This window comes from Martes martes, assembly GCF_963455335.1.
Source record: "Martes martes genome assembly, chromosome: 9".
Lineage (NCBI taxonomy): Eukaryota > Metazoa > Chordata > Mammalia > Carnivora > Mustelidae > Martes > Martes martes.
Window position 1 is genome coordinate 119,798,151 of NC_137896.1, and position 27,984 is coordinate 119,826,134.

At 39.8% G+C, this 27,984-nt stretch overlaps 1 protein-coding gene across 2 annotated transcripts in view; it reads left to right on the forward strand.

The window, feature by feature from the left end:
- Nucleotides 1-27,984, forward strand: part of DTNB (dystrobrevin beta) — a gene marked incomplete at its 3' end in the record, with an annotated part of 122,573 nt that overhangs the window by 17,067 nt on the left and 77,522 nt on the right. Inside the window, exons 2-4 of one of the 2 annotated variants that reach the window (XM_080814469.1) lie at nt 9,878-9,945; nt 22,614-22,694; nt 27,726-27,939. In XM_080814469.1, the coding sequence (XP_080670595.1) occupies nt 9,879-9,945; nt 22,614-22,694; nt 27,726-27,939 (362 nt within the window). In that variant the 5' untranslated portion in view covers nt 9,878. The remainder of the gene's footprint in view (nt 1-9,877; nt 9,946-22,613; nt 22,695-27,725; nt 27,940-27,984) is intronic. The other variant, XM_080814470.1, reaches the window with a different exon arrangement.

A 27,984-nucleotide genomic window follows, 5' to 3' on the forward strand; every position in this document is an offset into this window, starting at 1 on the left:
TTCCATGTGTAACTACCTGTATCTCTGTTAAGGTAACATGAACTTGTACTGATGTTTCTGGTTGTAATCCATTACCATGTGGAATTTCTCGCTTCTCATCTTGCTTATCTGTAACCTCACCACTCCACCATCTGCCATCCATTAGCTTCAGTGTTCAGCTGCAGTACACCTGCGTACTAGTATCAGAATTGTCAGCTTAGAACCTGTGGGAAACTGAAGTACAGTACTTACGTATATTTTGCTTTGCCTTTGGCCTTATAGACTCCATTTATTCCCAGAATTACTTAGGTGACTCGTTTTCCCCTTACCTTCCTGAGGGAGGTTGTGTCAGACATTCGTAATACAGTTCAGCTATTTGTCACATTCTGCATTTCATTCTGAGATCCTCTGACAGTATAAGAATTTTTTAAAAAATTTACATATGTTAAGGTTCACTCTGAAATTTCTATCGGTTTGGACAAATGTATGGTGTCATGGATCCACCATTCCAGTATCATACGGACGTTTCACCACCCTAAAAACTCCCCCGTGTTTCACCTATTCATTCCTCTTGCTCTCTCCCCAGATCTCTGGTAGCCGCTGATCATTTTTACCATTTGTATAGTTTTGTTTTTCTAGAAGGTCGTAAAATTGGACATGGTGTGTAGTCATTTCAGACTCGCTTTTTTCACTTAACAATATATTTTAAGCTTCCTCTGTGTCTTCGCATGGCTTGGTAGCTCACATATTATTGCTGAACCATTGGGGAAGTACCCTGGTTTGTTTATCTGTTCACCATTACAGGGCATCTTGGTTGCTTTCATTATCTGGCAATTGCGACTAAAGCTGGGTGTAATCATCTGGATGCAGGTTTTGTGTGAATATAAATTTTCAACTCAACTAGCACCTTGTGGTGCTATTGCTGGTTCACCTGGTCCTACGACTGTGATAAGCTTTGTAGAGACTGCCCACCTGTCGTCCTCAGTGGCTGTTTCTGCATGTTGCTCGCAGTAGATGGAAGTTCTTGTTGCTCTACATTCCTGTCAACATTTGGTATTGCCATTTAAAAAAAAAATTTTAGCCATTGTAACGGGCATATAGTAGTACCTCATCATGTTCTAATTTATAATTTCCTAATGATAATGATATAGAATATTTTCTCATGTACTTATTTTTCAGTTATATGTCGTCTTTGGTGAGATATCCAGATCTTTCGATCATTTTTTAATTGGGCTCTTTTCTTTTTTTTAAAGATTTATTTATTTGGGGAGGTAGGGGCAGAGGGAGAGGAAGAGAGAGTCTTTTTTTTTTTTTTAAGATTTATTTATTTGAGAGAGAGAGAGAGAGAGAGCATGAGAGGGGGGAGGGTCAGAGGGAGAAGCAGACTCCCTGCCGAACAGGGAGCCCAAAGGAAGAGTCTTTTTTTTTTTTTTAAGATTTTATTTATTTATTTGACAGACAGAGATCAGAAGTAGGCAGAGAGGCAGGCAGAGAGAGGGGGAAGCAGGCCCCCCACTGAGCAGATAGCCGGACGTGGGGCTCTATCCCAGGACCCTGGGATCATGACCTGAGCCAAAGGCAGAGGCTTAACCCACTGAGCCACCCAGGCGCCCAAGAAAGAGTCTTAAGCAGGCTCTGCACTGAACATGGAGCCCAACGCAGGGCTTAGTCTCATGACACTGAGATCAGGGCCTGAGCTGAAACCAAGAGTCAGATGCTTAATGGACTGCGCCACCAGGCACCCCCTTTTCTAAAAAAAAGATTATTTATGTAGGGAGGTAGGGGCATGGGGTGGGGGGCTCTTTTCTTATTGTTGAGTTTGAAGAGTTCTTTTCATACTTTGAATATAAGTCCTTTATCAGATATGTTTTGAAAACATTTCTTTCACATTAGGGCTTGTCTTTTCATTATCTTAGCAGTTTTTTTTCCTTTTTTTTTTTTTTTTGATCTTAGTTTCTCTTGCCTTATGGTTAATTCTGGTAAGATTCAGCTTATCAATTTTTTTCTTTCATGGATTGGGGGTGTTGTGTCTAAAAACTCATTTATTCTGTTTGACTTTGGGCTTAAGATATTAAACAGCCTCTTTTAGGGGCTTATGGTTTCAACTCTTTTTTGATTGAAAAAGCTTTGCTTACATTCTCATAGCTAAGGTGCTATTTTGTTTTTGTTTTTGTTTTTTTTTACATTTTGTAGACTAAGGCTGTGTTCCTTTTTTTAATTACTAGTTTTGCTTCAAAGATATTTATTGTTGCATTGCTTAAAGTAGTAGATAATTGTAAATAATTGCCAACTACCAAGGCTTGGATAAGAAAACTCCATTCTGCCATTCAAAATTATGTTTTTGAAGAGTGCTCAATGGCATGGAAAGATGCTCAAGTGTATTGTTAATTCCCCCCCCAGCTTTATCAAGGTGTAATTGATAAAATTGTATGTATATAAAGTGTACAATGTGATGATTTGACATATGTATATCTTATTAGATGATTACCACAATTGAGTTAATTAACACAACTATCACTTCACAGTTACCTCTTTGGTGGTTTAAGGTCTCTCTTATCAAATTTCAAGTATACATTTTCATACAGTATTATCAACTACGCTTACCGTGGTATACATTTGATCCCCAGAACTCATTCATCCAATAACTGAAAGGTTATATCCTTCGATCACTGTCTTCTCATTTCCCCCACCTCCAGCCCCTGGAAACCACTATTCTACTCTGCTTCTGTAGTGAACTTGACTCTTTTTTGTATTACTAGATTCCACCTATGAATGAGTTCATGGTATTTGTTTTTCTTTCTCTGACTTAGTTCACTTTGTGTCCTGGTGTTTTTTAAGCTCCTGAGTAGGGTGATTAGGACCCCTGAAGCTGGAATGTGTTGGCCTAAATACACGTAGGGGACTTCCCTGTCCGTCCACAGGATGAACTACCAGAAGATGTGGGTGCAGCGTCTGAGATCACGGTGTCACAGAATTGTATCTGTGGGGGGCGCCTGGGTGGCTCAGTTCAGATCATGATCCCAGGGTCCTGGGATCGAGTCCCGCATCAGGCTCCCTGCTCAACAGGGAGCCTCCTTCTCCCTCTGCCTGCTGCTCCCCTTGCTTGTGCTCTCTTTCTCTCTGTCAAATAAATAAATAAAATCTAAAAAAAAAAAAAAGGAATTGTATTTGTGCATTCACGTGGACAAAGATTTTGGCAGGCGAAAGGGGAAAAAAGGGTGGATATGAGTGATCATGAGGAAGGAAACGGCAGGGTTTGAAATCAGAGTTAGTGTGCGAAGGGAATGATATGAGGTGTTGGTTACCTCTTGATCATGAGGCTAAGGAAAGGCAAAGTGCCAGGAGTGCGAGTGGAAGGAAGTAAAGAGATGTACTTGCATTCATGTAAGTGTTGATTTTCAAGGTTATATCAGAAGGACAAGGACATACAATCGGGTATGGCAGTAGTAGTAGGTATTTGTTGAGTGTGGAACTGTTAAAATCATAACTACAAAGCGTTAGTGGTTAGTATCCATAGAGCACTGGATGGATTCACCTATCAGGAAGGTCAAGGAAGTCATGTATAGTAATTGTAGTTTATATGCAACCTATAAATTTGGATTTTATGTCATCTGCATTGTAGACTTGGTTGAAGTGAAAAGACTTAATGTTTTAGTTAAAGTTTCCCCAGAAGCTGACTCAGACAAGGATTTGAGTGCAAGTATTTTGTTTTGAAGATTATCCCAGGAAATACCAATAGGGGACCATGAAGTGAGATAGGGAAGGGAAGTTTAGCAAATAAAGGATTTGTTTTAAGTGAGTTACGAGTTATGGCTATGAGTAACTGGAGCTTATTCCTGCTGGGGAATTCCAGGAGCCGTTATAAAGCATGTCCTCAGAGTTCAGCTTCTTGAGGGGGAAGGGAGGCAGAGTATCTCCTGGTCACTGGTGTATCCTCACCACAGAGGGTAGTGAATCTGCAGTATTTCAGGCTTGGCATGCAGGGAACAAAATGGGCTTCAGAAGTCAGAGAAAGCCATCAGTTTTTGTTTGTTTTGTTTCCTTTTTTTTTTTTTTAAGTTTCTTTTTTTTTTTTAAGATTTTATTTATTTATTTGACAGACAGAGATCACAAGTAGGCAGAGAGGCAGGCAGAGAAAGAGGGTGAAGCAGACTCCCTGCTGAGCAGAGAGCTCGATGCAGGTCTCTATCCTAGGACCCTGAGATCTTGACCTGAGCCAAAGGCAGAGGCTTAACCCACTGAGCCACCCAGGGCCCCTTAAGATTTTATTTTATTTTTATGTTGGCTCTATATCCAGTGTGAAGTCCAACGTGGGGCCTGAACTCATGACCCTGAGATCAAGACCAGAGCTGAGATCAAGAGTCCTACACTCAACTGACTGAGCCGTTCAGGTGCCCCTTAAAGATTTTATTTATTTATTTTTAAAAAGATTTATTTATTTATTTATTTTTAAATTTGACAGAGAGCCCTAGTAGGCAGAGAGGCAGGCAGAGAGAGATAGGGGGATGCAGGGTCCCCGCCGAAGCAGAGAGTCCGATGCGGGACTCGATCCCAGGACCCCAGGATCACGACCTGAGCCGAAGGCAGCGGCCCAACCCACTGAGCTACCCAGGCACCCCAAAGATTTTATTTTTAAGTATTCTCTGCACCCAGCATGGGGCTCAAACCCACAACCCCGAGTTCAAGAGTCACATGCTCTACTAACTGAGCTGGCCAGGTGCTCCTGGTTTTGTTTTATTTTTAAAGCAGATGCTGTCAGTCCAGTAGAGGTAGAATTGGCAGAGATTAGGAGATATGGGCAGGGGGGCCCTCTTCTGGCTCTTTTCTTTATCCTCTGCCATGCGGTTCCAGCATCTTCAGTTCATTTTCTGTAAGGTCATCAATCCTCCTCACCCCGAGGCTTAAATGAGCCAATCTAGCTGCACATTAGTCCTGGCTCTTGGTGTCCTTTCTGGAACATTAAATCCTGTGGCATGTGGAAGTACCCTTATATCAACAGTTCTTCTCACCAACCTTATACTTGGTCCCCAAGCTCATTCCCAGGTATGTTCTCCCAGGTCCCACCAGTGCATTTCATCAGGTCCAATAGCTGTTTTGGTGAATTACCCCTTTCCATCCCAAGTAAGAACAGTACCTCCCTATTTCCATGATGCCAGGACTTGACCCTGGTTATTAGCCTGGAATCAGTGATAGAGGTAGGGACGGATCCTGAGAAGGGTTAGCATCTTCTGAGGCATGCATCTTGGATGAGGCCTTTTCATGGTCTTTAGGCAGAGAAGGTTGCCATCTTGTATCCAGGGCAAGGGAACCACTTTTTCTGGCCCAGAGGGTTCAGGAGAATCTTGACTGTGAATTAACTTACCTACTTTCATAATCAGAATTCTGTAGGTGCCCTTTATCAGGTGTAGAAAGGTTTTATTTCTAGTTTTCAGAGAGTTTATCTTCAGGAATGAACATTGTATTTTGTCAAATGCTCTTTTTGCATCTGATATAAACATTTTTTATTAGATTGTTAATATGTTGGATTATATTGATTAATTTTCAAATGTTGAATTGGCCTTCCATTCCTGGGATAAACTCCCACTGCTTCCAAGGTTTTTATATATGGCTTGATTGGTTGAGGATTTTACTTGTTGTTGAGGGTTTTTGTGTCTGTGTTCATGAGAGGCATTTGTTTTTGTACTGTCTTTGTCTATTTTGGGTATCAGGATATTACTGGCTTTTTAAAATGATTCGAAAGTTGTTCTTTTGTATTTTCTGGTAGCAATTGTATGAAACTGGTGTTATTTTTTTCTAAGATCTTTTGTGGTTCTTCATTTGTAACATTTTGTAATTGTTTTCCCTTTCTAAAGAAAAACTTTTTTGAAAGATTTTATTTATTTATTTGACAGACAGCAAGAGAGGGAACACAAGCAGGGGGAGTGGGAGAGGGAGAAGCAGGCTTCCCACTAAGCAGGGAGCCAGATGCAGGGCTCGATCCCAGGACCCCAGGATCATGACCTGAGCCGAAGGCAGCCGCTTAACAAGTGAGCCACCCAGGCGCCCCCTGAAGAGCTTTCCTTATTTTATTTTATTTTTTTTAGATTTTATTTATTTAGTTGAGAGGCAGAGATCACAAGTAGGCAGAGAGGCAGGCAGAGAGAGAGGGGGAAGCAGGCCCTCTGCTGAGCAGAGAGCCAGATGCGGGGCTCGATCCCAGGACCCCGGGATCATGACCTGAGCCAAAGGCAGAGGCTTAACCCACTGAGCCACCTAGGCACCCCTCCTTAGCTTATTTTAGAGCATGTCTCCTGACTACAAATTCTCTCAGTTTTCTTTAGTTTCTGAAAGGATGATATTCTCTCAGTGTAAAAGCATTGCTCCGCCATCTTCTGACTTCCATAGTTTCTGATGAGAAATCTGCAGTAATCATGTCGTCACTCCTCTCAACAGGGGTAGGCTCTGTTCTGTGGGTTGACTACCTGTTTGTTTTAAAAATAAACTTTCAACAAAGCCATACTCATTTGTCTACATATTGTCTGTGGCTGCTTTCACGCTGCAGTAGTGATGGTGAGTAGTGGTGACAGACCACATGACCCGCAAACCTCAAATATTTACTGTTTGGCTCTTTAAGAAAAAAATTGGCTGGTCCCTATCCTGTATGTAAAATGTTCTTTTACTCTTCTTTCAAGATTTTTTCTTTGTCTCTCAGCAATTTGATTATGATATGACCGTTATAGTTAGTTTCTTTGGCTTTAGCTTGTTTGCTCAGTTTCTTGAATTCATAGGTATGTCATTCACTGAACTTGGTAAGTTTTCAGCTAGTATGTCTTCATGTATTGTGTAGCACCACGTTGCCACACTCCTTTTTCTCTCCTTCTGGGATTCTGAGTACATGGTGAATGTTGGATCTTTTGTTTTTGTCCACTCAGTCCCTGAGGCTTTATTCCTTTAAGAAACAAACAAACAAACAAACAAAACCTCTCTCTTGCTCCCCCCCCCTCAGATGGGATAATTTCTGCTTGATATATCTTAAAGTTTACTGACTCTTTCCTCTGTCATTTCCATTCTACTGTTGAGTTCATCCAGTCCTCCCCCATGACTGTATATTTTAGTTCTAAGATTTCCATTTGGTTCCTTTCGTATCTTTTCTTTCTCTGCTAACACTTAAGATTTTAACTCTTATTTCAAGAATGTTTGCGATTGCTAATTTAGGCATTTTTCTAACTGCTACTTTTTTAAAAAAGACTTTATTTATTTATTTGATAGACAGAGATCACAAGTAGGTGGAGAGGCAGGTGGGTGGGGGGAAAGCAGGCTCCCTGCTGAGCAGAGAGCCCGATGCGGGGCTCTATCCCAGGACCCTGGGATCATGACCTGAGCGGAAAGCAGAGGCTTAACCCACTGAGCCACCCAGACGCCCCTAACTGCTACTTTAAAGTCTCTATCAGGTTCCTCCATCATCTCTGTCTTATCAGTAGCTTCTGTTGATTGTCATTTCCCTTGTGAGTTAAGATTTTCTTGGTTGGTCGTTTGCCAAAGAATTTTGTATTGTTTCTGGACATAATGAACATGATAAAACTTTGGGTCTTCCTTAAATTTATAGAGTGTTGATATTTTTTGTCTTAGCATTGTAGTTTTGTAGGCATCTCAATGACCCAGAATATAGTTATATTAATTTTTTTGAGATTAATTTGGAAATAAAGACAAAATTTAGAAAATCGTCATGAAGAAATTAGAGATCTCCAGAAATTCTTAGGCTCTACTTGAAAAAAAGTGGTGTAGAGAAATAGCGAAAAGTAGAAAAATGCTATAATGAGATGTGTTATAAAGGATATTATGATATTATCTTTGAATCTAAGGTTAGCATTTAAAATTTGTATTACTGAGGCGCCTGGGTGGCTCAGTGGATTAAAGCCTTTGCCTTAGGGGGCGCCTGGGTGGCTCAGTGGTTTAATGCCTCTGCCTTCGGCTCAGGTCATGATCCCAGGGTCCTGGGATCGAGCCCCACATCGGGCTCTCTGCTCATTGGGGAGCCTGCTTCCCCCTCTCTCTCTGCCTGCCTCTCTGCCTACTTGTGATTTCTGACTGTCAAAAAAAAATTTTTTTTGTATTACCTAGTGAGAGACCAAGTTTGGGGAGGAGGCAGTAAACTTTTAAATATCTTTCTTCCTTTGTAATTACAGGCTACTGGTACCAACCCTTGTTTTTTTCTCTAGGACCTACCTTTCATTACATTTTGCTGTTTCTGGTTGCTTTGTCTTTCAGCTTTCTTCCTATTTAAAATTTTTTTCTCTTGGAGGTAAATTTTTAAGTAACCATCATGTGTGTTAAAGCCTACTTGGTAATACATCAGTGATTTAGGAAAAGATTGGTCTTAATTATCAAAATATTAGTTGTAGAATGGTAATTTTAAAATTTTCTTTAGGATATATTTAAAACTAAACCTTTACCAGGCACCTTGTTTTAATGGATATGTAATTTGTCTAGTCAACATTTAATTTGTGATTCTAATATATTTGAGACGGTGCTATAAATCACTCCATGATTTATAAGTTTAATCTCCTTAGGGAAATTGTTTGGCTTATGCTCTGTCTAGATACTTTTTCTTCACAGAATAAGGCAAAATTCAGCTGAAATGATCATGGATTTTGCATCAGTAGGGTCTGTGCAATGGGCTTTTTTGTTCTCCAGCTTTTTAAGTGTGGAGATTTGGCAGCATGCATGTGAAAGCAAGGATTATGTAAGAAGTTTAGTGAAAGGGTGGGAATTGACTCTACCACTTCTGAGTTGTACCCTCAAGCAAGTTAGTGTTCTTTTCCATGCTGTTTCCTAATCTATAAAATGGGGATAATAATAATGATACCAGTATCTAGGGTTGTTGGAAGGATTAAATGAGGTAACACATGGACAGAGTTTTAACAGAGAGACTGGTGTAGCCTATGTGTGACAACCTGAACTATTACTGTGTGATAAAAAAATTTATCTCAAGGGGGGCCTGGGTGGCTCAGTGGGTTAAGCCTCTGCCTTTGGCTCAGGTCATGATCCCAGGGTCCTGGGATCGAGCTCCGCATGGGGCTCTCTGCTCAGTGGGGAGCCTGCTTCTCCCCCTCTCCCTCTCTCTCTGCCTGCCTCTCTGCCTGCTTGTGATCTCTGTCTGTCAAATAAATAAATAAAATCTTGAAAAAAATTATCTCTAGGAGTTCTTTGAGTTTGGGGATGAATACTTTTTTTTTTTTTTAAAGATTTTATTTATTTATTTGACAGAGAGAGAGATCACAAGTAGGCAGAGAGGCAGGCAGAGAGAGAGGGGGAAGCAGGCTCCCTGCTGAGCAGAGAGCTGCATGGGATGTGGGCTTGATCCCAGGACCCTGGGATCATGACCTGAGCCAAAGGCAGAGGCTTAACCCACTGAGCCACCCAGGCACCCTGGGTATGAATACTTTCTTTGTTCAATATTATTTACTATGAAAATAGAAGATTTTATTTATGTCTTTTGTGTATATGCTAATAACTGTTATGTTCTTTAGTTTAGCCTTTCATTATAATTATTTTCTAAATTATATTTAGTACCATGTTTATCTGTGTAAAACAGTAGGGTTATGGGAAGCTGTGTCCCAACTAATCCAGGACTTAGCAGAGAAAATAATCAAAGTTAGAAATAAGACATAGCCCCATATTTTCAGCACAGGAAGCAAGTGTATGAGCTCATTTAATTATTGACTTTGTCATATTTTAGAAGCTATCAAGTAAATAAAGGGACAGTGTCTTGTCTTTTTCGGGCTTCTGCTTTATTTTTACTGATTGTCTCTTAAATGCATATACAACTTGGTTTCCTGTACCTCTTCATAACAGAATGATAAGCCCTTTGATGAATTATCAAATTGCAGTGGTTTATTGTATGTTTTTTTGTTTATAGGATGATTGAGGAAAGTGGAAACAAGCGGAAGACGATGGCCGAGAAGAGGCAGCTGTTCATAGAAATGCGTGAGTCCTGAGTGCTTCTGGGTTCCTTGTTTGTACGTGTGGGGTTGCCTTTTCTTTTTTTTCCTGATGAAGTCATAACTTTAAGCACTAGCATGTTCCATTTTTTATTTATTTTTTAATTTTTTAATTTTTTTTTAAAGATTTTATTTATTTATTTGACAGGCAGAGATCACAAGTAGGCGGAAAGGCAGGCAGAGAGAGACAAGGAAGCAGGCAGAGAGCTGAGCAGAGAGCCCGATGCGGAGCTCCATCCCAGGACCCTGAGATCATGACCCGTGCCCAAGGCAGAGGCTTTAACCCACTGAGCCACCCAGGCGCCCCGTGTTCCATTTTTTAAAAAAAGATTTATTTATTTTAGAGACAGAAAGAGAGAGTGCAAGTGGGCCTAGGGGCAGAGAGAGAGGGGCAGGGAGAGAATCTCAAGCAGACCTATATGGATCACGCATTTGCCATCTTTGGGCCTTTGCTTATGCAGGTGGGTCCACCTTCATCAGCCTTGTTCCTGCTTACCATTCAAGGCTCAGCATAGGGGTCATATTTTCATTAATTTTTTAACACATTTATTGAAGATCTTTTATGTTCTAGGCACTGTACTAGGTGCTAAGGTTAAGGGGAGAACAAAACACAGTCCCTGACTTCTTGCATATTGCTTACATTTTGGTGAGGGGAAACATACAAAATAAGGAAACCAAGTTGATAAACAAATCCTGATAGTAAGAAGTGCCTGGGGTGCCTTCCGTAAATAAACGTGACCATGAGAGAGAGCACAACCAGGTTAGAGTACTACTGTGGCATAGGAAATGGGTATTCTGTGAAGAATTGGGTTTGCTGCTTCATGAATGTCATCATTCTGACACATAGAGCTCAGACAAATTGCCTTTCTCTGTAACAAACTCAAGGATATGGACAGTTTTGGAGGTGTTTGGTGAGTATGGCTTCTTGTCTCCCCTCTTTCTTCATAGGAAGAATTGCACTGGTGACAGTGGTGTCTGCTGCTAAAAGTTCTACTCTCTCCTTTCCAACATCCCCCCAGATCTCCAGCATTATTACCTTCTATGGATGTAAAAGTCATCTTTTGCCAGCCTTATCATAGGATTCTACCATCTAAGTTTTGGGTTGGTTTTATGGCAATTTTGAATTCACTGATCTTTCTGTTTTATTAGTCTCAGTGGGTAATTAATAGATTTTTACATGTAGGTATATCCATAACTTTTTTAAGACTTCACTTTTTTTAAGAAAAAGATTTTATTTATTTATTTGACACAGAGATAGAGATCACAAGGGGGAAGCAGGCTCCCCACTAGCAGAGAGCCCGATGCGGGGCTCGATCCCAGAACCCTGAGATCATGACCTGAGCAGAAGGCAGAGGCTTAACCCACTAAGCCACCCAGGCACCCCAAGACCTCACTATTTTAGAGCAGTTTTAGGTTCACAGTAAAACTAAGAGGGAGGTACAGCAAGTTCCCCGTAGCACACATGCATGACTTCCCCTGTTAACAACACCCCCCCACCAGAGGGTACATTCGCTACAACAAATGGGCCTGTGTTGACAAATTTTAACACCCAAAATTTGTGGTTTACATGAGAGTTTATTCTTGATGTTGTACATTCTTTGGGACTATATTATTATTATTATTATTTTTTAAAGATTTTATTTATTTATTTGATAGAGATCACAAGTAGGCAGAGAGGCAGGCAGAGAGAGAGAGGAGGAAGCAGGCTCCCCGCTGAGCAGAGAGACTGATGCGGGGCTCGAACCCAGGACCCTGGGATCATGACCTGAGCCAAAGGCAGAGGCTTTAACCCACTGAGCCATCCAGGCGCCCCAAGGCACTATATTATTTTTAAAGAAAGATAGTTTTGGCTACTATATTTTAAATTCTTTTTTTGTTTGTTTGTTTTCTTTTTCTTAGGAATTTTTTTTTAATTTTTAATTTTTTATTAACATATAATGTATTATTAGCCCCAGGGGTACAGATCTGTGAATCGCCAGGTATACACACTTCACAGCACTCACCATAGCACATACCCTCCCCAATGTCCATAACCCCACCACCCTCTCCCTACCCCTCTCCCCCGAGCAACCCTCAGTTTGTTTGAGAGATTAGGAGTCTCTTATGGTTTGTCTCCCTCCCTCCCGATCCCATCTTGTTTCATTTTTTCCTTCCCTACCCCCCAAACCCCCCACATTGCCTCTCAAATTCTTTATATCAGGGAGATCATATGATAATTGTCTTTCTCCGATTGAGTTATTTCGCTCAGCATAATACCTTCTAGTTTGATCCACATTGTTGCAAATGGCAAGATTTCATTTCTTTTGATGACTGCATAGTATTCCATTGTGTGTGTGTGTGTGTGTGTGTGTGTGTGTGTGTGTGTGTATACATTCTTTATTCATTCATCTGTTGATGGACATCTAGGTTCTTTCCATAGTTTGGCTATTGTGGACATTGCTGCTATAAACATTTGGGTGCATGTGCCCCTTCGGATCACTACATTTGTATCTTAAGGGTAGATACCCAGTAGTGCGATTGCTGGGTCATAGGGCAGCTCTGTTTTCAACTTTTTGAGGAACGTCCATGCTGTTTTCCAGAGTGGTTGCACCAGATTGCATTCCCACCAACAGTGTAGGAGGGTTCCCCTTTCTCGGCATCCTCACCAACATCTGTCATTTCCTGACTTGTTAATTTTAGCCATTCTGACTGGTGTGAGGTGGTATCTCATTGTGGTTTTGATTTGTATTTCCCTGATGTTGAGTGATGTGGAGCACTTTTTCATGTGTCTGTTGGCCATCTGGATGTCGTCTTTGCAGAAATGTCTATTCATGTCCTCTGCCCATTTCTTGATTGGATTATTTGTTCTTTGGGTGTTGAGTTTGATAAGTTTTATAGATTTTGGATACTAGCCCTTTATCTGATATGTCGTTTGCAAATATCTTCTCCGATTCTGTCAATTGTCTTCTGGTTTTGTTGACTATTTTGTTGCAAAAGCTTTTGATCTTGATGAAGTCCTAATAGTTCATTTTTGCCCTTGCTTCCCTTGCCTTTGGCGATGTTTCTAGGAAGAAGTTGCTGCGGCTGAGGTCAAATAGGTTGCTACCTGTGTTCTCCTGAAGGATTTTGATGGCTTCCTTTCTCACATTGAGGTCCTTCATCCATTTTGAGTCTATTTTTGTGTGTGGTGTAAGAAAATGGTCCAGTTTAATTCTTCTGCATGTGGCTGTCCAATTTTCCCAACACCATTTGTTGAAGAGACTGTCTTTTTTCCATTGGACATTCTTTCCTGCTTTGTCAAAGATTAGTTGACTGTAGTGTTGAGGGTCTATTTCTGGGCTCCCTATTCTGTTCCATTGATCTATGTGTCTGTTTTTGTGCCAGTACCATACTGTCTTGATGATGACAGCTTTGTAATAGAGCTTGAAGTCTGAAATTGTGATGCCACCAACTTTGTCTTTCTTTTTCAACATTCCTCTGGCTATTTGAGGTCTTTTCTGGTTCCATATAAATTTTAGGATTCTTTGTTCCATTTCTTTGAAAAAAGTAGATGGTATTTTGATAGGGATTGCATTAAACGTGTAGATTGGTTTAGATGGCATAGACATTTTCACAGTATTTGTTCTTCCAATCCATGAGTATGGAACGTTTTTCCATTTCTTTGTGTCTTCCTCAATTTCTTTCATGAGTACTTTATAGATTTCTGAGTACGGATTCTTTGCCTCTTTGGTTAGGTTTATTCCTAGGTAGCTTAAGGTTTTGGGTGCAATATGCTGTGGGTTTTTCATAGATGGCTTTGATGATATTGAGGTATGTACCCTCTATCCCTACACTTTGAAGAGTTTTGATCAGGAAAGATGCTGTACTTTATCAAGTGCTTTTTCAGCATCTATTGAGAGTACCCTATGGCTCTTATTCTTTCTTTTATTAATGTATTGTATCACATTGATTGATTTGCGGATGTTGAACCAACCTTGCAGCCCAGGAATAAATCCCACTTGGTCGTAGTGAATAATCCTTTTAATGTACTGTTGGATCCTATTGGCTAATATTTTGGTGAGAATTTTCGCATCCGTGTTCATCAAGAATATTGGTCTGTAATTCTCTTTTTTTGATGGGGTCTTTCTCTGGTTTTGGGATCAGGGTAATGCTGGCCTCAAAAAATGAGTTTGGGGGGCACCTGGGTGGCTCAGTGGGTTAAAGCCTCTGCCTTTGGCTCAGGTCATGATCCCAGGGTCCTGGGATCGAGCCCTGCATCAGGCTCTCTGCTCAGTGGGGAGCCTGCTCCCTCCTCTCTCTCCGCCTGTTTCTCTGCCTACTTGTGATTTCCGTCTGTCAAATACATAAAAAATCTTAAAAAAAAATGAGTTTGGAAGTTTTCCTTCCATTTCTATTTTTTTGGAACAGTTTCAGGAGAATAGGTATTAATTCTTCTTTGAATGTTTGGTACAGTTCCCCTGGGAAGCCGTCTGGCCCTGGACTCCTGTTTGTTGGGAGATTTTTGATGACTGCTTCAATCTCTTTACTGGTTATGGGTCTGTTCAGGTTTTCTATTTCTTCCTGGTTCAGTTTTGGTAGTTTATACGTCTCTAGGAATGCATTCATTTATTCCAGATTGTCAAATTTGCTGGTGTATAATTGCTCATAATATGTTCTTATAATTGTTTGTATTTCTTTGGTGTTGGTTGTGATCTGTCCTCTTTCATTCGTGATTTTATTTATTTGGGTCCTTTCTCTTTTCTTTTTGAGAAGTCTGGCCAGGGGTTTGTCAATCTTATTAATTCTTTCAAAGAACTAGCTCCTAGTTTCATTGATTTGTTCTACTGGTTTTTTTTTGGTTTCTATTTCATTGATTTCTGCTCTGATCTTTATTATTTCTCTTCTCCTGCTGGGTTTAGGCTTTCTTTGTTGTTCTTTCTCCAGCTCCTTCAGGTGTAGGGTTAGGTTGTATATTTGAGACCTTTCTTTTTTGTTTTTTTTTTTTTTTAAAGATTTTATTTATTTGACAGACAGAGATCACAAGTAGGCAGAGAGGCAGGCAGAGAGAGAGGGAAGCAGGCTCCCTGCTGAGCAGAGAGCCCAATGCGGGGCTCGATCCCAGGACCCCGGGACTATGATCTGAGCCAAAAGCAGAGGCTTTGACCCACTGAGCCACCCAGGTGCCCCCCCCTTTCTTGTTTCTTGAGAAAGGTTTGTATTGCTATATATTTTTCTCTCAGGACTGCCTTTGCTGTGTCCCACAGATTTTGAACCATTGTGTTTTCATTATCATTTGTTTCCATGAATTTTTTCAGTTCTTTAATTTCCTGGTTGACCCATTCATTCTTAGTAGGATGCTCTTTCGCCTCCATGTATTTGGGTTCCTTCCAAATTTCCTCTTGTGATTGAGTTCTAGCTTCAGAGCATTGTAGTCTGAAAATATGCAGGGAATGATCCCAATCTTTTGGTGCCAGTTGAGACCTGATTTGTGACCCAGGATGTGATCTATTCTGGAGAACGTTCCATGTGCACTGGAGAAGAATGCATATTCTGTTGCTTTGGGATGGAATGTTCTGAATGTATCTGTAATGTCCATTTGGTCTAGTGTGTCATTTAAGGCCTTTATTTCCTTGTTGATCTTTTGCTTGGATGATCTTACCATCTCAGTGAGGGGGTGTTAAAGTCCCCTACTATTATTATTGTCGATGTGTTTCTTTGATTTTGTTATTAATTGATTTATATAGTTGGCTGCTCCCATATTAGGGACATAGATATTTAAAATTGTTAGATCTTTTTGTTGGACAGACCCTTTGAGTATGATATGGTGTCCTTCCTCATCTTTTATTATAGTCTTTGGGTTAAAACCTAATTTATCTGATTTAAGGATTGCCACCCCAGCTTTCTTTTGATGTCCATTAGCATGGTAAATTGTTTTCCACCTCCTCACTTTAAATCTGGAGGTGTCTTTGGGTCTAAAATGAGTTTCTTGTGGACAGCATATTGATGGGTTTTGGTTTTTTTAATCCATTCTGGTACCCTTTGTCTTTTGATTGGGGCATTTAGCCCATTTACATTCAGGGTAACTACTGAGAGATATGAATTTAGTGCCACTGTATTGCCTGTAAGGTGAGTGTTACTGTATATTGTCTCTGTTTCTTTCTGGTCTACTACTTTTAGCCTCTCTCTTTGCTTAGAGGACCCCTTTCAATATTTCCTGTAGAGCTGGTTTGGTGTTTACAAATTCTTTTAGTTATTGTTTGTCCTGGAAGCTGTTTATCTCTCCTTCTATTTTCAATGATAGCCTAGATGAATATAGTTAAATTCTTTTTTTTTTAAAGGATTTTATTTATTTGAGAGAGAGAGAGGGAGAATGAGCAGGGGGAGGGGCAGAGGGAGAGGGACACCAGACTCCCTGCTGAACGTGGAGCCTGACATAGGGCTCGATCCTGGAAACCTGAGATCATGACCAGAGCCAGAATCAAGAGTTGGATGCTCAACTGAGCTACCCAGGCGCCCTCTCATAGATAGATAGAAGAATAGGGAGGATGGCAGTCATCATTGTCTTATTTTTTACTTTAATGGAGATAGAGGTAATATTTCACTGTTAAAATGATATTTGTTGCAGGTTTTGTGTCGTTTATCAGGTGAAGGAACTACTTCTTGGTTCTAATTTACCAAGAGTTATTACTCTTATTTTCTTTAAATCATGAGTGAGTATCAAATTTTATCAAATATTTTCTGCTTCTCTTGAGATGGATATATTTCTCCTTTACTCTGTAAATTTATGCTAGGGCTGGCAATCTTGTCCTTAAAGGGTCAGAAAGTAAATATTTTAGGATTTCCAGGCCATATGATGAATTTTCTGTCACAGTGACTCACCTCTGCCATATAGCATGAAAGCAGTCCTAATAATTTAATAATTTAGTTAAGTTGTATTTTTTCATGTTGTGTGACCTTTATTATTATTCCTTTCTATAATATTCTTTTTTTTCCTTAAGATTTTATTTATTTATTTGACCGATAGAGATCACAAGTAGGCAGAGAGGCGGGCAGAGAGAGAGAGAGATGAGGAAGCCGGCTCCTTGCTGAGCAGAGAGCCCGATGTGGGGCTTGATGCGGGGCTCGATCCCAGGACCCTGGGATCATGACCTGAGCTGAAGGCAGAGGCTTTAACCCACTGAGCCACTCAGGTGCCCCATCCTTTCTATAATATTCTTAAGCCTTTCTGTTTTTTAGGCAGTATCTTTAAATTCCCTGCTATTCTTTCTGTGCTTAGTATTTTCTCTTGTAGACTCTGAGTGCTCTGAGAATAAGGATCACATCTATTCATGTTGGTAGCCCCAGTAGCTCGATAAATATTTATTGAAAGAAGAGTGGAATAAATTACATAGAAGGAATTTGGTAGCTTATGATATTTTTTTCAAAGATATTATTTATTATTTGACAGAGAGAGATCACAAGTAGGCAGAGAGGCAGGCAGAGAGGGAGAGGAGGAAGCAGGCTCCCTGCTAAGCAGAGAGCCCGATGTGGGGCTCGATTCCAGGACCCTGGGATCATGACCTGAGCCGAAGGCAGAGGCTTTAACCCACTGAGCAACCCAGGTGCCCCAGTTTGGTAGCTTATGATTCTTATATGATATAAAATTACTAAGAAAAATAGAAGGTGGTGGTAAGGTAGAGCAATGGTTCTTAACTCTGGTGCTGAGGAATAAGTGAGTCTATAAAATGCTTGGTGACAGGCCTCCCGGCTCAGAGATTCTGATTTTATTTTTCCTTTTCCAAAATTTTGTCAATTTTATTGGTCTTTTCAAGGAACTTTGGCTATGTTGGTCCTTTCTGTGTATCTTTGTTTCTGCCTCATTATTTTGTGCTATTGTGTTTATTACTTTCTCCTTTTTACTTAAGGGAATTCTGATGTTCTTTTTCCAACTTCTTATGTTAGGTAACTTGGGCCATTTATTTTCTGACTTTTTTCCTCTTATGTAAGCACTTAAGAACTTCTTTCCTGTGATTTTCTATTTTTGCATTTCATGTGTTCTGATAGATGCCATTTTCATGATCACTTCTCTGTGTTTTCTAACTTCTGTTAGGAATTATTTAGAAATACCCTGTTAAATTTGCAAATGAATGACTTTTAATTAAAAAATACTTAGCTTAATTGGTATGTGGGTCAGAGAATGAAGGATGTTCTAGAATCTTTGAATTTGATATTTTTTGTTAAATGTTTTTATAAATATTCCATGTGTGCTTGAAAATAATGTGTATGATTTCTTCATTATTTGGATTTAACTTGTTACATGTTTTATTCAGACCGTTTTTGTTCTTTAATGATTTGACTGCTTAATTACTGAAAGTTGTTAAAAATCTCTGCTTTGATCATGGACTTTAATTTTTTACCCTTAGTTCTGTTAGTGATTTGACCTTTTGTTCTTAGATGCACATGTATTAAAATATTATGTCTATCTAGGAAATTGAATATATATATATTGAATATTATGAAGGTATACTCTTTTTAAAAAATATTTTTTATTTTTTTTATAGGTATACTCTTTTTCTAGTGATGCTTTTTACTGTGAAGTTTATTTTGTTGTTATTACTATAGCTGTACTGGGGGCACCAGGGTGGGTCAGTCGTTAAGCATCTGCTTTCGGCTCAGGTCATGATCCCAGGGTTCTGGGATCGAGTCCCATGTCAGGGTTCCTGCTCAGCAGGAAGCCTGCTTCTCCCTCTCCCACTCCCCCTGCTTGTGTTCCTTCTCTCGGGCAGAGGGAGAGGGAGAGAGAGAATCCAAAGCAGAGTCTGCACTGGACATGGAGCCCAACATGGGGCTTGATCCCATGACCCTGAGATCATGACCTGAGCTGAAGTCAAGAGTCAGATGCTTAACTGACTGAGCCACCCAGGCACCCCTGATCTTTATGTTTTATGTATCTCTCCTGTAAGCAGTGTAAGCTAGATTATTTAACAACAACAACAACTATTGTCTTTGCTTTTTCACTGAAGAATTTATCCTGTTTAATTGTTTTTATGAGTACAGAGGGATTTCACATTTTCTTCCATCTTGTTTTGTGCTTCAACTGTGTCCTTTCTCTGTTGTTTTTTCTTCCTTTCTTGCCTGCCTTAGATAAAATGAGCTTCCTTCCTTCCATTCCAGTTTTCCCTCTCTTGGTTGTGAGTTGTATATTCTTTTTCTGTTCTTTTCGTGGCTACCCTAGAAAGTCTAACATCAATTAAAATGAAATCCAGAGCTTATCAACATTTACAACTTTATTCGAAGCAATACAGGAATATTAGACTGTTTTAGAGCACCTCCCTTATGAAATACATGCCATTTTTTAAAAAAGATTTTATTTATTTGACAGAGAAGGACACAGTGAGATAGGGAACACAAGCAGGGGGAGTGGGAGAGGGAGAAGCAGGGTTCCTGCTGAGCAGGGAGCCCGACGTGGGGTTCAATCCCAGGACCCCGGAATCATGACCTGAACCAGAGGCAGATGCTTAATGTCTGAGCCACGCACGTGCCCCAATCACGCTATTTTTAGTATTCTCTTTTTTAACATCATAAATTAGACTTAAGAATTCTTTCATATGGTCAGTTTTTCTTTTGTCTAACCTCTTTGATTATTACTTTCTTTATTTGCTTTAAAAATTTAAATCTACGTTTAGGTGGAACCAGTCATGTGTTCCTGTTTCCCTTTGTGGGGTTTTTTTTTTTTTCCTTTTCTTTCTAGTTCAACCACTGAAAGAGTCACCATTCTGTGGTCTGTACCTTCTTCTCTGTTGGGACTTCTGGCTTCATTTCTGGTCCCCAGGATTTCTAATCAGCCAAGAAAAAAACAAGGAAGTAATTTATGTTTATTTCTGTTACTTATTCAGACTCCTATTCTCTTGAAATGTTTTGGTTCTTAAAAGTTGTTGTAAAGGAGCACCTGGGTGGCTCAGTCATTAAGCATCTGCCGTAGGCTCAGGTCATGATCCTGGGGTCCTGGGATCAAGCCCCGCGTCAGGCTTCCTGCTCAGTGGGAAACCTGCTTCTCCCTCTCCCACTGCTCCTGCTTGTGTTCCCTCTCTCTCTTTCTGTCTCTATCAAGTAAATAAATAAATCTTTAAAAAAGAGTAAATAAAAGTGGTTGTAAGGAGGGGCACCTGGGTGGCTCAGTTGTTAAGCATTTGCCTTCAGCTCAGGTCATGATCCCCAGGTCTTGGGATCTAGCCCTGCATCGGGCTCCCTGCTCAGCGGGAAGCCTGCTTCTCCCTCTCCCACTCCCCCTGCTTGTGTTCCCTCTCTCGCTGTCTCTCTCTGTCAAATAAATAAATAGAATCTTAAAAAAAAAAAGTGGTTGTAAAGGTTTCAGACAATCAGAAAAGTTACTCTCCTTACATTTACTAGGTTTATTACCTCTTCTCTTTCTCCTTCTCTCCTCTTCATCTCATTAGTTAGATGTCTTTTTAACAAAATATACTTACTGCCTTACACCTTCTGTAGGTGTGCCAAGCTCCTCCACCGAATCCTGTGGCTCCCTAGTCTGGAATCCCGTGCTCTGTCTGAAGAAGGCATCAACATGTTTGTACAGGGAAAGGAGTTGGTTTCACCACTACCTTTATCATCTCCTTGTATTAGCTTTTCAAAATTGTATAGTTTGTGTAATATTTTGACTTTACTTAGTATATTTTTTGGGGAAAGCAGATCAGTCTTTTTTTTTTTTTTTAAGGATTTTTATTTATTTATTTGACAGGCAGAGATCACAAGTAGGCAGAGAGGCAGGCAGAGAGAGAGAGAGAGAGAAAGAGAGGAGGAAGCAGGCTTCCTGCTAAGCTGAGAGCCTGATATGGGGCTTGATCCCAGGACCCTGAGATCATGTCCTGAGCTGAAGCCAGAGGCTTTAACCCACTGAGCCACCCAGGCGCCCCGCAGATCAGTCTTTTATATCAGCAACACAACTTTATAATTTTCAGTTATCTATTCATTCAATAAATATTTCAGGTGCTAGTTTTATTATGTCCTAGTTTGGGGCATATAATACAACACAACAATAAAATGGTCTCTACGTTTGTGAAACTTACTTTCCTGAAAATGGAAATAAGGAATGATAGGGCAGTAAAAGCCATGATTGGGGAAGCCCGGGGGGTCCAGGAAGGGAACTGAAAGGAAGCGATGTGCAGGCTGAGTCAGTTCAGGGATGTGATGAAGAAAGGGCTGGAGCCGTGAGTAGCACTTACAAGGCTCAGATGAGAGAGCTTGGCATGTTTGGGTAATTATATGTAGCTTGTACTGATTACAGGTAGGTGTGAGGTAAAATTTGAGAGTTGCATGGGCCAGACCTTGAAGCTGAGTTGGGTAGTTATGTGTTTCCCAAACCTAGCTTGATTGTAGGACTTTCTGGAATGAAGGTTCCAGGTTCCTCTCTAGGAGACCCTGATAAAAGCTTCTGATACAAGTAGATACAATAAAACCCTTGCATTTGACTCTTTGCTTTCCTTGGGATTTGGTTATACTATAGAAGTTGTTATCCTATTCTCATGAATGAGGAGAGCCATGATATAGAAAGAAGGGTTAATCCTTTCTTATCCTTTCCCTGTACCTCTTGGGTACTCAGTATTTTTAGATTGTCTCCTGTCTATCCAGGAGCTTCACTGGGCTTTCCCCCTGTCACTAGAGTTCTGCCTGTGTGTTTAGTTAGGACCCTCTGTACCATTTCTTGATAAGCTTGAAATATACTGTCTGACACTAGTATTAAAGTGACATTTCAGTGTATTTCTTACAATGAAATGTTCTCAAAATGAATGATAATGGAGTGAAGAGTCATCTTTTCTAGTTCATAATACCCAAAGGGATAACATAATCAGTTTCTTCACTGGGGGCTTTCTGTTCTATTTTTTATGTGCCAAACTACCACATTTTCTGATCAGGAAATCGACATGACACTTACATAAGGGAAATTTTTTAAAAAGTGAGGCTATTCTTAGAGCAGTGTATGAGGATTTTCCTTATAGAAACCAGGAAAGATGACTGCTTCAGAAGAAGGTAAATGTATGAGAAAAATGACAAAGGAAAACAGAGTGATACTTGATTCTTGACTAGCACCTGGAACTTCAGAGTGGAGATTTCCGGCAAACTAGGCTGGAGCTTGTGGGGTTTCCCATTTTCCTCAACTAGTTTGCTTTGGACTTGGGTGATATTTGCCCTATTTCATTTTGCAGTACCCAGGTCTGACTTAACTGTACTGGAGGAAGAATCTGAAGAGAGAGAGTTCTGTGCCACGTGCATGGGCGTTTTCCTGTCATTACCGCTCCACTAGCGAACACGGCCCAATAAATGCCGTGTGGTCTCATCCATCAGATTAGCGCTCTTTCTGTTTGGTTAGTCGGGGATGGGACTTTCCCAGCTGCTCATCACTGATTTCCTAGTATTTCCCAAAGAAGAGGTACAGAAGGAAAGATTCACTGTGGTGATGAGTGTTCTCCCTCAGGGTTTTTGTCTGGCTGGTAGGTGGGATAATGTAGGCAGACCTGCTGGCCTGGAGTGGTCACGTAGAAAGTGCGCCTAACGCTTCCTGACCCCTTTAGTCTTCTCAGAAGAAGGCCTAGTTGACGTGTGACGTGCGGCCCGTGCCCGCGCTGGGGAATGGTCACTTCCCAGCGCTGAGAAACGCAGGGGTCAATCCCACTGAACATCTGCTGTTTGTACTTTTTTCAGGTGCTCAGAATTTTGATGTCATACGACTATCAACTTATAGAACAGCTTGCAAATTACGATTTGTACAAAAACGATGCAACCGTAAGTCATTTCAGCTAATTTCTATGATAGCTGGATAGTGCACTCAGTAATATAAAAAGGTTTTAGTATCTTTTAGTCATATTATAATGTTGGTTGAATTACTTTTGTCTTAAGGGTTTATTAAAATGTAAGCTTTGTCATGGAAAAAACTCGTCTTTTACTCTGTGTGTCCCTCAAAATATTTACCAAAATTTAGTAAGGTAACTGGTTTTGAGGCTGGCATAGTATTAATGTACTTTAAGTGAAGAGAATTGATTTCTCCTTCTCACTTGTTTTAAATGATCAGTTTTATACAAAATTAATACAATAATCAGCTTCTGGAAGAAAAAAACAATATTTTGATAGAGGTGTAATAAATTATTTTTCTCGATTAAAATAAATACAGCATGAATCAGCCTTTTCTATAATCACTATGAGAATTACTGCTTATAAAATAAATAAAATATATGTATGTTTAAAATATTTTTTCTCTTAATTTCCATGAAGATTAACTTATGACAAAATAATTATACTTTCTCGTGTGTGTGTGTGTGTGTGTGTATTAATATTAATGAAGAACTATTTTGTATAATGGAAAGAACATTAGCTTTAGAATTGGAAAAACCTGAGTTTTAGTCCTGGTTTTTGGCATTTACTACAAACATGTCACTGTATATCTAAATACGTCCACCCTACTTTAACTATTATTCAAAAATCTTAGCATAAAATTCTCTCTGGAGGGTTTACCATACTGTCCTAGACTGAGGTCTCTGGTTTCCTAAAGCATTGTTTTTCAAATTATGGGTTGTGACTGATTAATGGTTCATGAAATCATTTTGAAGAGCTGTAGCCAGAATTTAAAACATGTAATAGAGAAAAACAGAGAAAGAAAAAAAAAGCAGAACACAAATTATGTGGTAAGTCTAAAAGTACTTTGGGAAAAAGTATTTTTGTTTTTTATATATCTGGAAGAATATGTGTGTGTGTGTGTTGATTTAAATATATTTCTGTGGGTTGCGGTAAAAAAGTTTGAAAACCACTGTCAGAGCAACTACCATTTTAATAATTCTTCCTATAATTATTTTTGGGAAACAGTAGTCTGTGTGGAGTGTTGAGAGCCTGAAACCAGTCTACTGGCATTACTAATGTACAGTAAAAGATGCATTATTCTGGAAGTTTTATTTTGTTACAGATGATTCTTTAATCAGATGGAAATTTTTTGTGTGTGGGTGTACAATTTAAGCAGGAGCAAAATGTCAGTGTTGTCCACATGCATGTTCTATTGTCTCTACACTGTTTATTGAAAAAAAAAATTCTTTTTCTTCACTGCCCCCAAATCTTTCCTCATACAAATTAGGAGAAATATAAAAGAATGTTCATAGCGGTTTTTGTATATGAGAGGAACTGCTTTTGGACTCTTGTCTTCCACTGGTCTGTTTGTCTGTCCTACCAATAACCACTGTTATAGCTTTATAATAAGTCTTTTTTTTTTTTAAAGGTTTATTCATTTATGGGGCACCTGGGTGGTTCATTCATGAAGCAGCTGCCTTTAGCTCAGGTCATGATCCCAGAGTCCTGGGATCGAGCTCCACATCCGGCTCCCTGCTCAGCAGGAAGCCTGCTTTTCCCTCTCCTCCCCATTTGTGCTCTCTCTCGCTATCTCTGTCACTATCTGTGTCTCTCTCTCTCAAATAAATAAAAATAAAATCTAAAAAAAGAGATGTATTCATTTATTTGAGAGAGAGTGAGATTGTGGGGGTCTTGGAGCAGAGAGAGAGGGAGAGAGAGAATCTTAAGCAGACTCTATGCTAAGCAGGGAACACAACTCAGGGCTCAATTCCTTTTTTTTTTTTTTTCCTTAAAGATTTTATTTATTTATTTGACAGGGGGACACAGCAAGAGAGGGAACAGAAGCAGGGGGAGTGGGAGAGGGATCCCAGAACCCTGGGATCATGACCCAAGCCAAAGGCAGACACTTAAAGACTGAGCCACCAGGTGCCCCTCAGGGCTCAATTCCAACCCTAAGATCATGGCTTGAGTCAGTATCGAGAGTCAGATGCTTAACCGACTGAGCCACCCAGGCGCCCTGCTTTATAAGTCTTAATATCAAATAGAGCAAGTCTTCCTACTTTGTTCTGTTTTTCTTTTTTAAATTGGTCTTTTACATTTATTTTCATATACATTTTAAAATCTGATTCTCAATTTCTACTAAAAACAAAATGAAACAACTGCTGGGATTTTTTTCCATCTTTCTTTTTTTAAGTACAATTTACATGTAGTAAAATTTATCCTTTTAATGGAGAGCCCTGTGGCATTTTGTTGGGACTGCACTGAATCTATAGGTTAAGTTGGGGAGAACCAACATATTTCCAATTTGAGATTACCTCCTATGAACATGGTATATCCCTCTATTTATTTAGGTCTTTAATTTCTGCCAATTATATTTATAGATTTTTTTATTTGGTAGAGATGTTGCACTTCCTCCATTGGATTTATTACTAAATCTTTGATGATTTATGCTACTATTACAAATAGTATTTTAAAATTCCACTTTCTGTTAGTAATGGAAATACAGTGACTTTTATATCTTGACTTGCATCTAACAATCATTCTAGACTCAAATATCAATTTTAGTAATTTATCTGGAGAATCTGATTTTCTGTGTGGAGAATTTTGTCATTTCTGAATAATGACAGTTAAGTTTCTTCATTTCTGAAACTCACATGGCTAATTACTGCTTGTTTGTATTGGTTAGGACCCAGAGTACAATAGAAATGATGATAGTGGGCATTGTTGTTTTTTTTTTACCTTAAAAAAAATTATTTATTTATTTATTTTAGAGAGATAGAGCATGATTGTGTGAGCATGCAGAGGGGCAGAGAGAGAGGGGCAGGGAGAGAATCTGAAGCAGACTCCTCGTTGAGCACAGAGCCTGACATGGTGCTCGATCTCACGGCCCTGAGATCATGACCTGAGCTGAAATCAAGAATCGGGTGCTTTACTGACTGAGCCACTCAGGCGCCCCATTTCTTTCTTTCTTCTCTTTTTTAAGTTGAAGTATACACAATGTTATATTTGTTTCACGTATACAACATAGTGATTCTACCACAGGTGCAGCTACCATCTGTCCCCATACAGTGCTAGTACAGTACCACTGACTGTGTTCCCTGTGCTTTGCTTTGTATTCCCATGACTTATTTATTCCCTAATGAGAAGCCTGTATCTCTCATTCCCCTTCTTCCATTTTGTCCATCTCCCTCTCTCCTTCCCTCTGGCAACCACCAGTTTGCTCTCTGTATGTATCCATTTGTTTCTGATTTTTGTTTGTTCTTTTGTTTTATATATAAGTGAACAAACAAGTGAAATCATATGATGTTTGTCTTTCTCTGACTTACTCCACTTAGCGTAATACCCTCTACATCCATCCATGTTGTTGCAAATGGTAAAATCTCATCATTTTTTATGGCTGAATACTATTCCATCCTATATACGTACCACGTCCTCTTTACTCATTTGTCTATTGGTGGACACTTGGATGCTATGTATATTGGCTAATGTAAATGAACAATGCAGTAAGCAGACGGGTGCATACATCTTTTCGAGTTAATATCTTCATTTTTTTTAAAGATATCTTCATTTTTTTTAAAGATTTTATTTATTTATTTGACAGACACAGATCACAGGTAGGCAGAGAGGCAGTCAGAGAGAGAGGAAGGGAAGCAGGCTCCCTGCTGAGCAGAGAGCCCAATATGGGGCTCTATCCCAGGACCCTGGGATCATGACCTGAGCCGAAGGCAGAGGCTTTAACCCACTGAGCCACCCAGGCACCCCAATATCTTCATTTTCTTTAGGCAAATACCCACTAGTGGAATTACTGGTTCGTATGGTAGTTTCATTTTTAATTTTTTAAGGAACCTCCATACTGTTTTCCACAGTTACTGTACCAATTTACCTTTGATAGTGGGCATTTCTTATCTTGTTCACAATATCAGAGGAAAGACTTTCAACATTCTACTATTAGGTCATATGTTTGCCACAGTTTTCTATAAATACGCTTAATCAGATTAAGGACATTGCCTAGTGCTGTGTGTTTCTTCATTTCTGAATGTAAGGTTTATTTGAAAAGTGGTCTTTTTGATGATTTGTAATTTAATCTCATTTTAATCAGCACGGTTGATATGACTTGAATCCTTTGACATTTGCCAAAATTAGCTTTATGACTCAGAATAAGTTCAGTTTTCACACACACTGTTTGAGTTCTTGAAAGTAGAGCATATTCTCTAATCACTGGGGGCAGGATTTCATACAGTACCCATTATGCCTTCTTCGCCGGTTGTAATGTTGAATTGTCTACATCTGCACTCTGTACCTTTGTTCTATTGCTTACTAAGAGAAATGTGTTAATAGCTCCCACTAAGCTTATGAATTTATCTCTCTGATGTTCTGTTATATTTGACAATATAGCTTTGGTAGGGGAGGCAAGACCTTACCTCTACCCTCTTAGGGTCTCCGGTTATGCCTGAGAGTGAAATTGTTACAAGACAGATTAGCAGAAGAGCACACAGATTTTTACATGTACCTGGGAGCCCCCAGAGCAAAGTGAAGACCCGAAGGAGGGATGAGGCCTAAGTGCTGATATACTAGGGGAGAGGGAGTAGCAGTTGTGGAAAAGTAACTAAAATAGATGGGGAGTCTCAAGGAAGATAAGGGTTATTTTAATAAAATCTGTACACATTTCTCTTGGCCTCGATTCACTGTCTCTGGGAATAACAATGTTTCTTTCCCCTTGGAATAGGGGGGGCATCTTTCACCTGGGAGTTTATTTCCTGCTTTTAGGAAGAAAAGAGAAGTTCAGCGTGAACTTCTTGACACGTGCTGTTTTTCAGGTGTCAGAATAGCTCAAAATAATCCTTATGCCAAAGTGGCATATTTTTGGATCTTACTCTGCCACCCTTCACCGTTCTGTCAGATGTAAATAAACGAAAAGGTCTTAACACCTTTCTGATGAATTCAAACTTTTAAATTGTTGACAGTTCATTTTCTTTGTTTTAGTCCACCTGGTTGATATCTGGAACATGATTGAAGCCTTCCGAGACAATGGCCTTAATACACTGGACCATACCACTGAGATCAGTGTGTCCCGCCTCGAAACCGTCATCTCCTCTGTCTACTACCAGCTGAACAAGCGCCTTCCTTCCACTCATCAGATCAGCGTGGAGCAGTCCATCAGCCTCCTCCTCAACTTTATGATTGCTGCATATGACAGGCCAGTGCTTGGCATGCTTCCTGCATTTTAACAATGTTTGTCCCT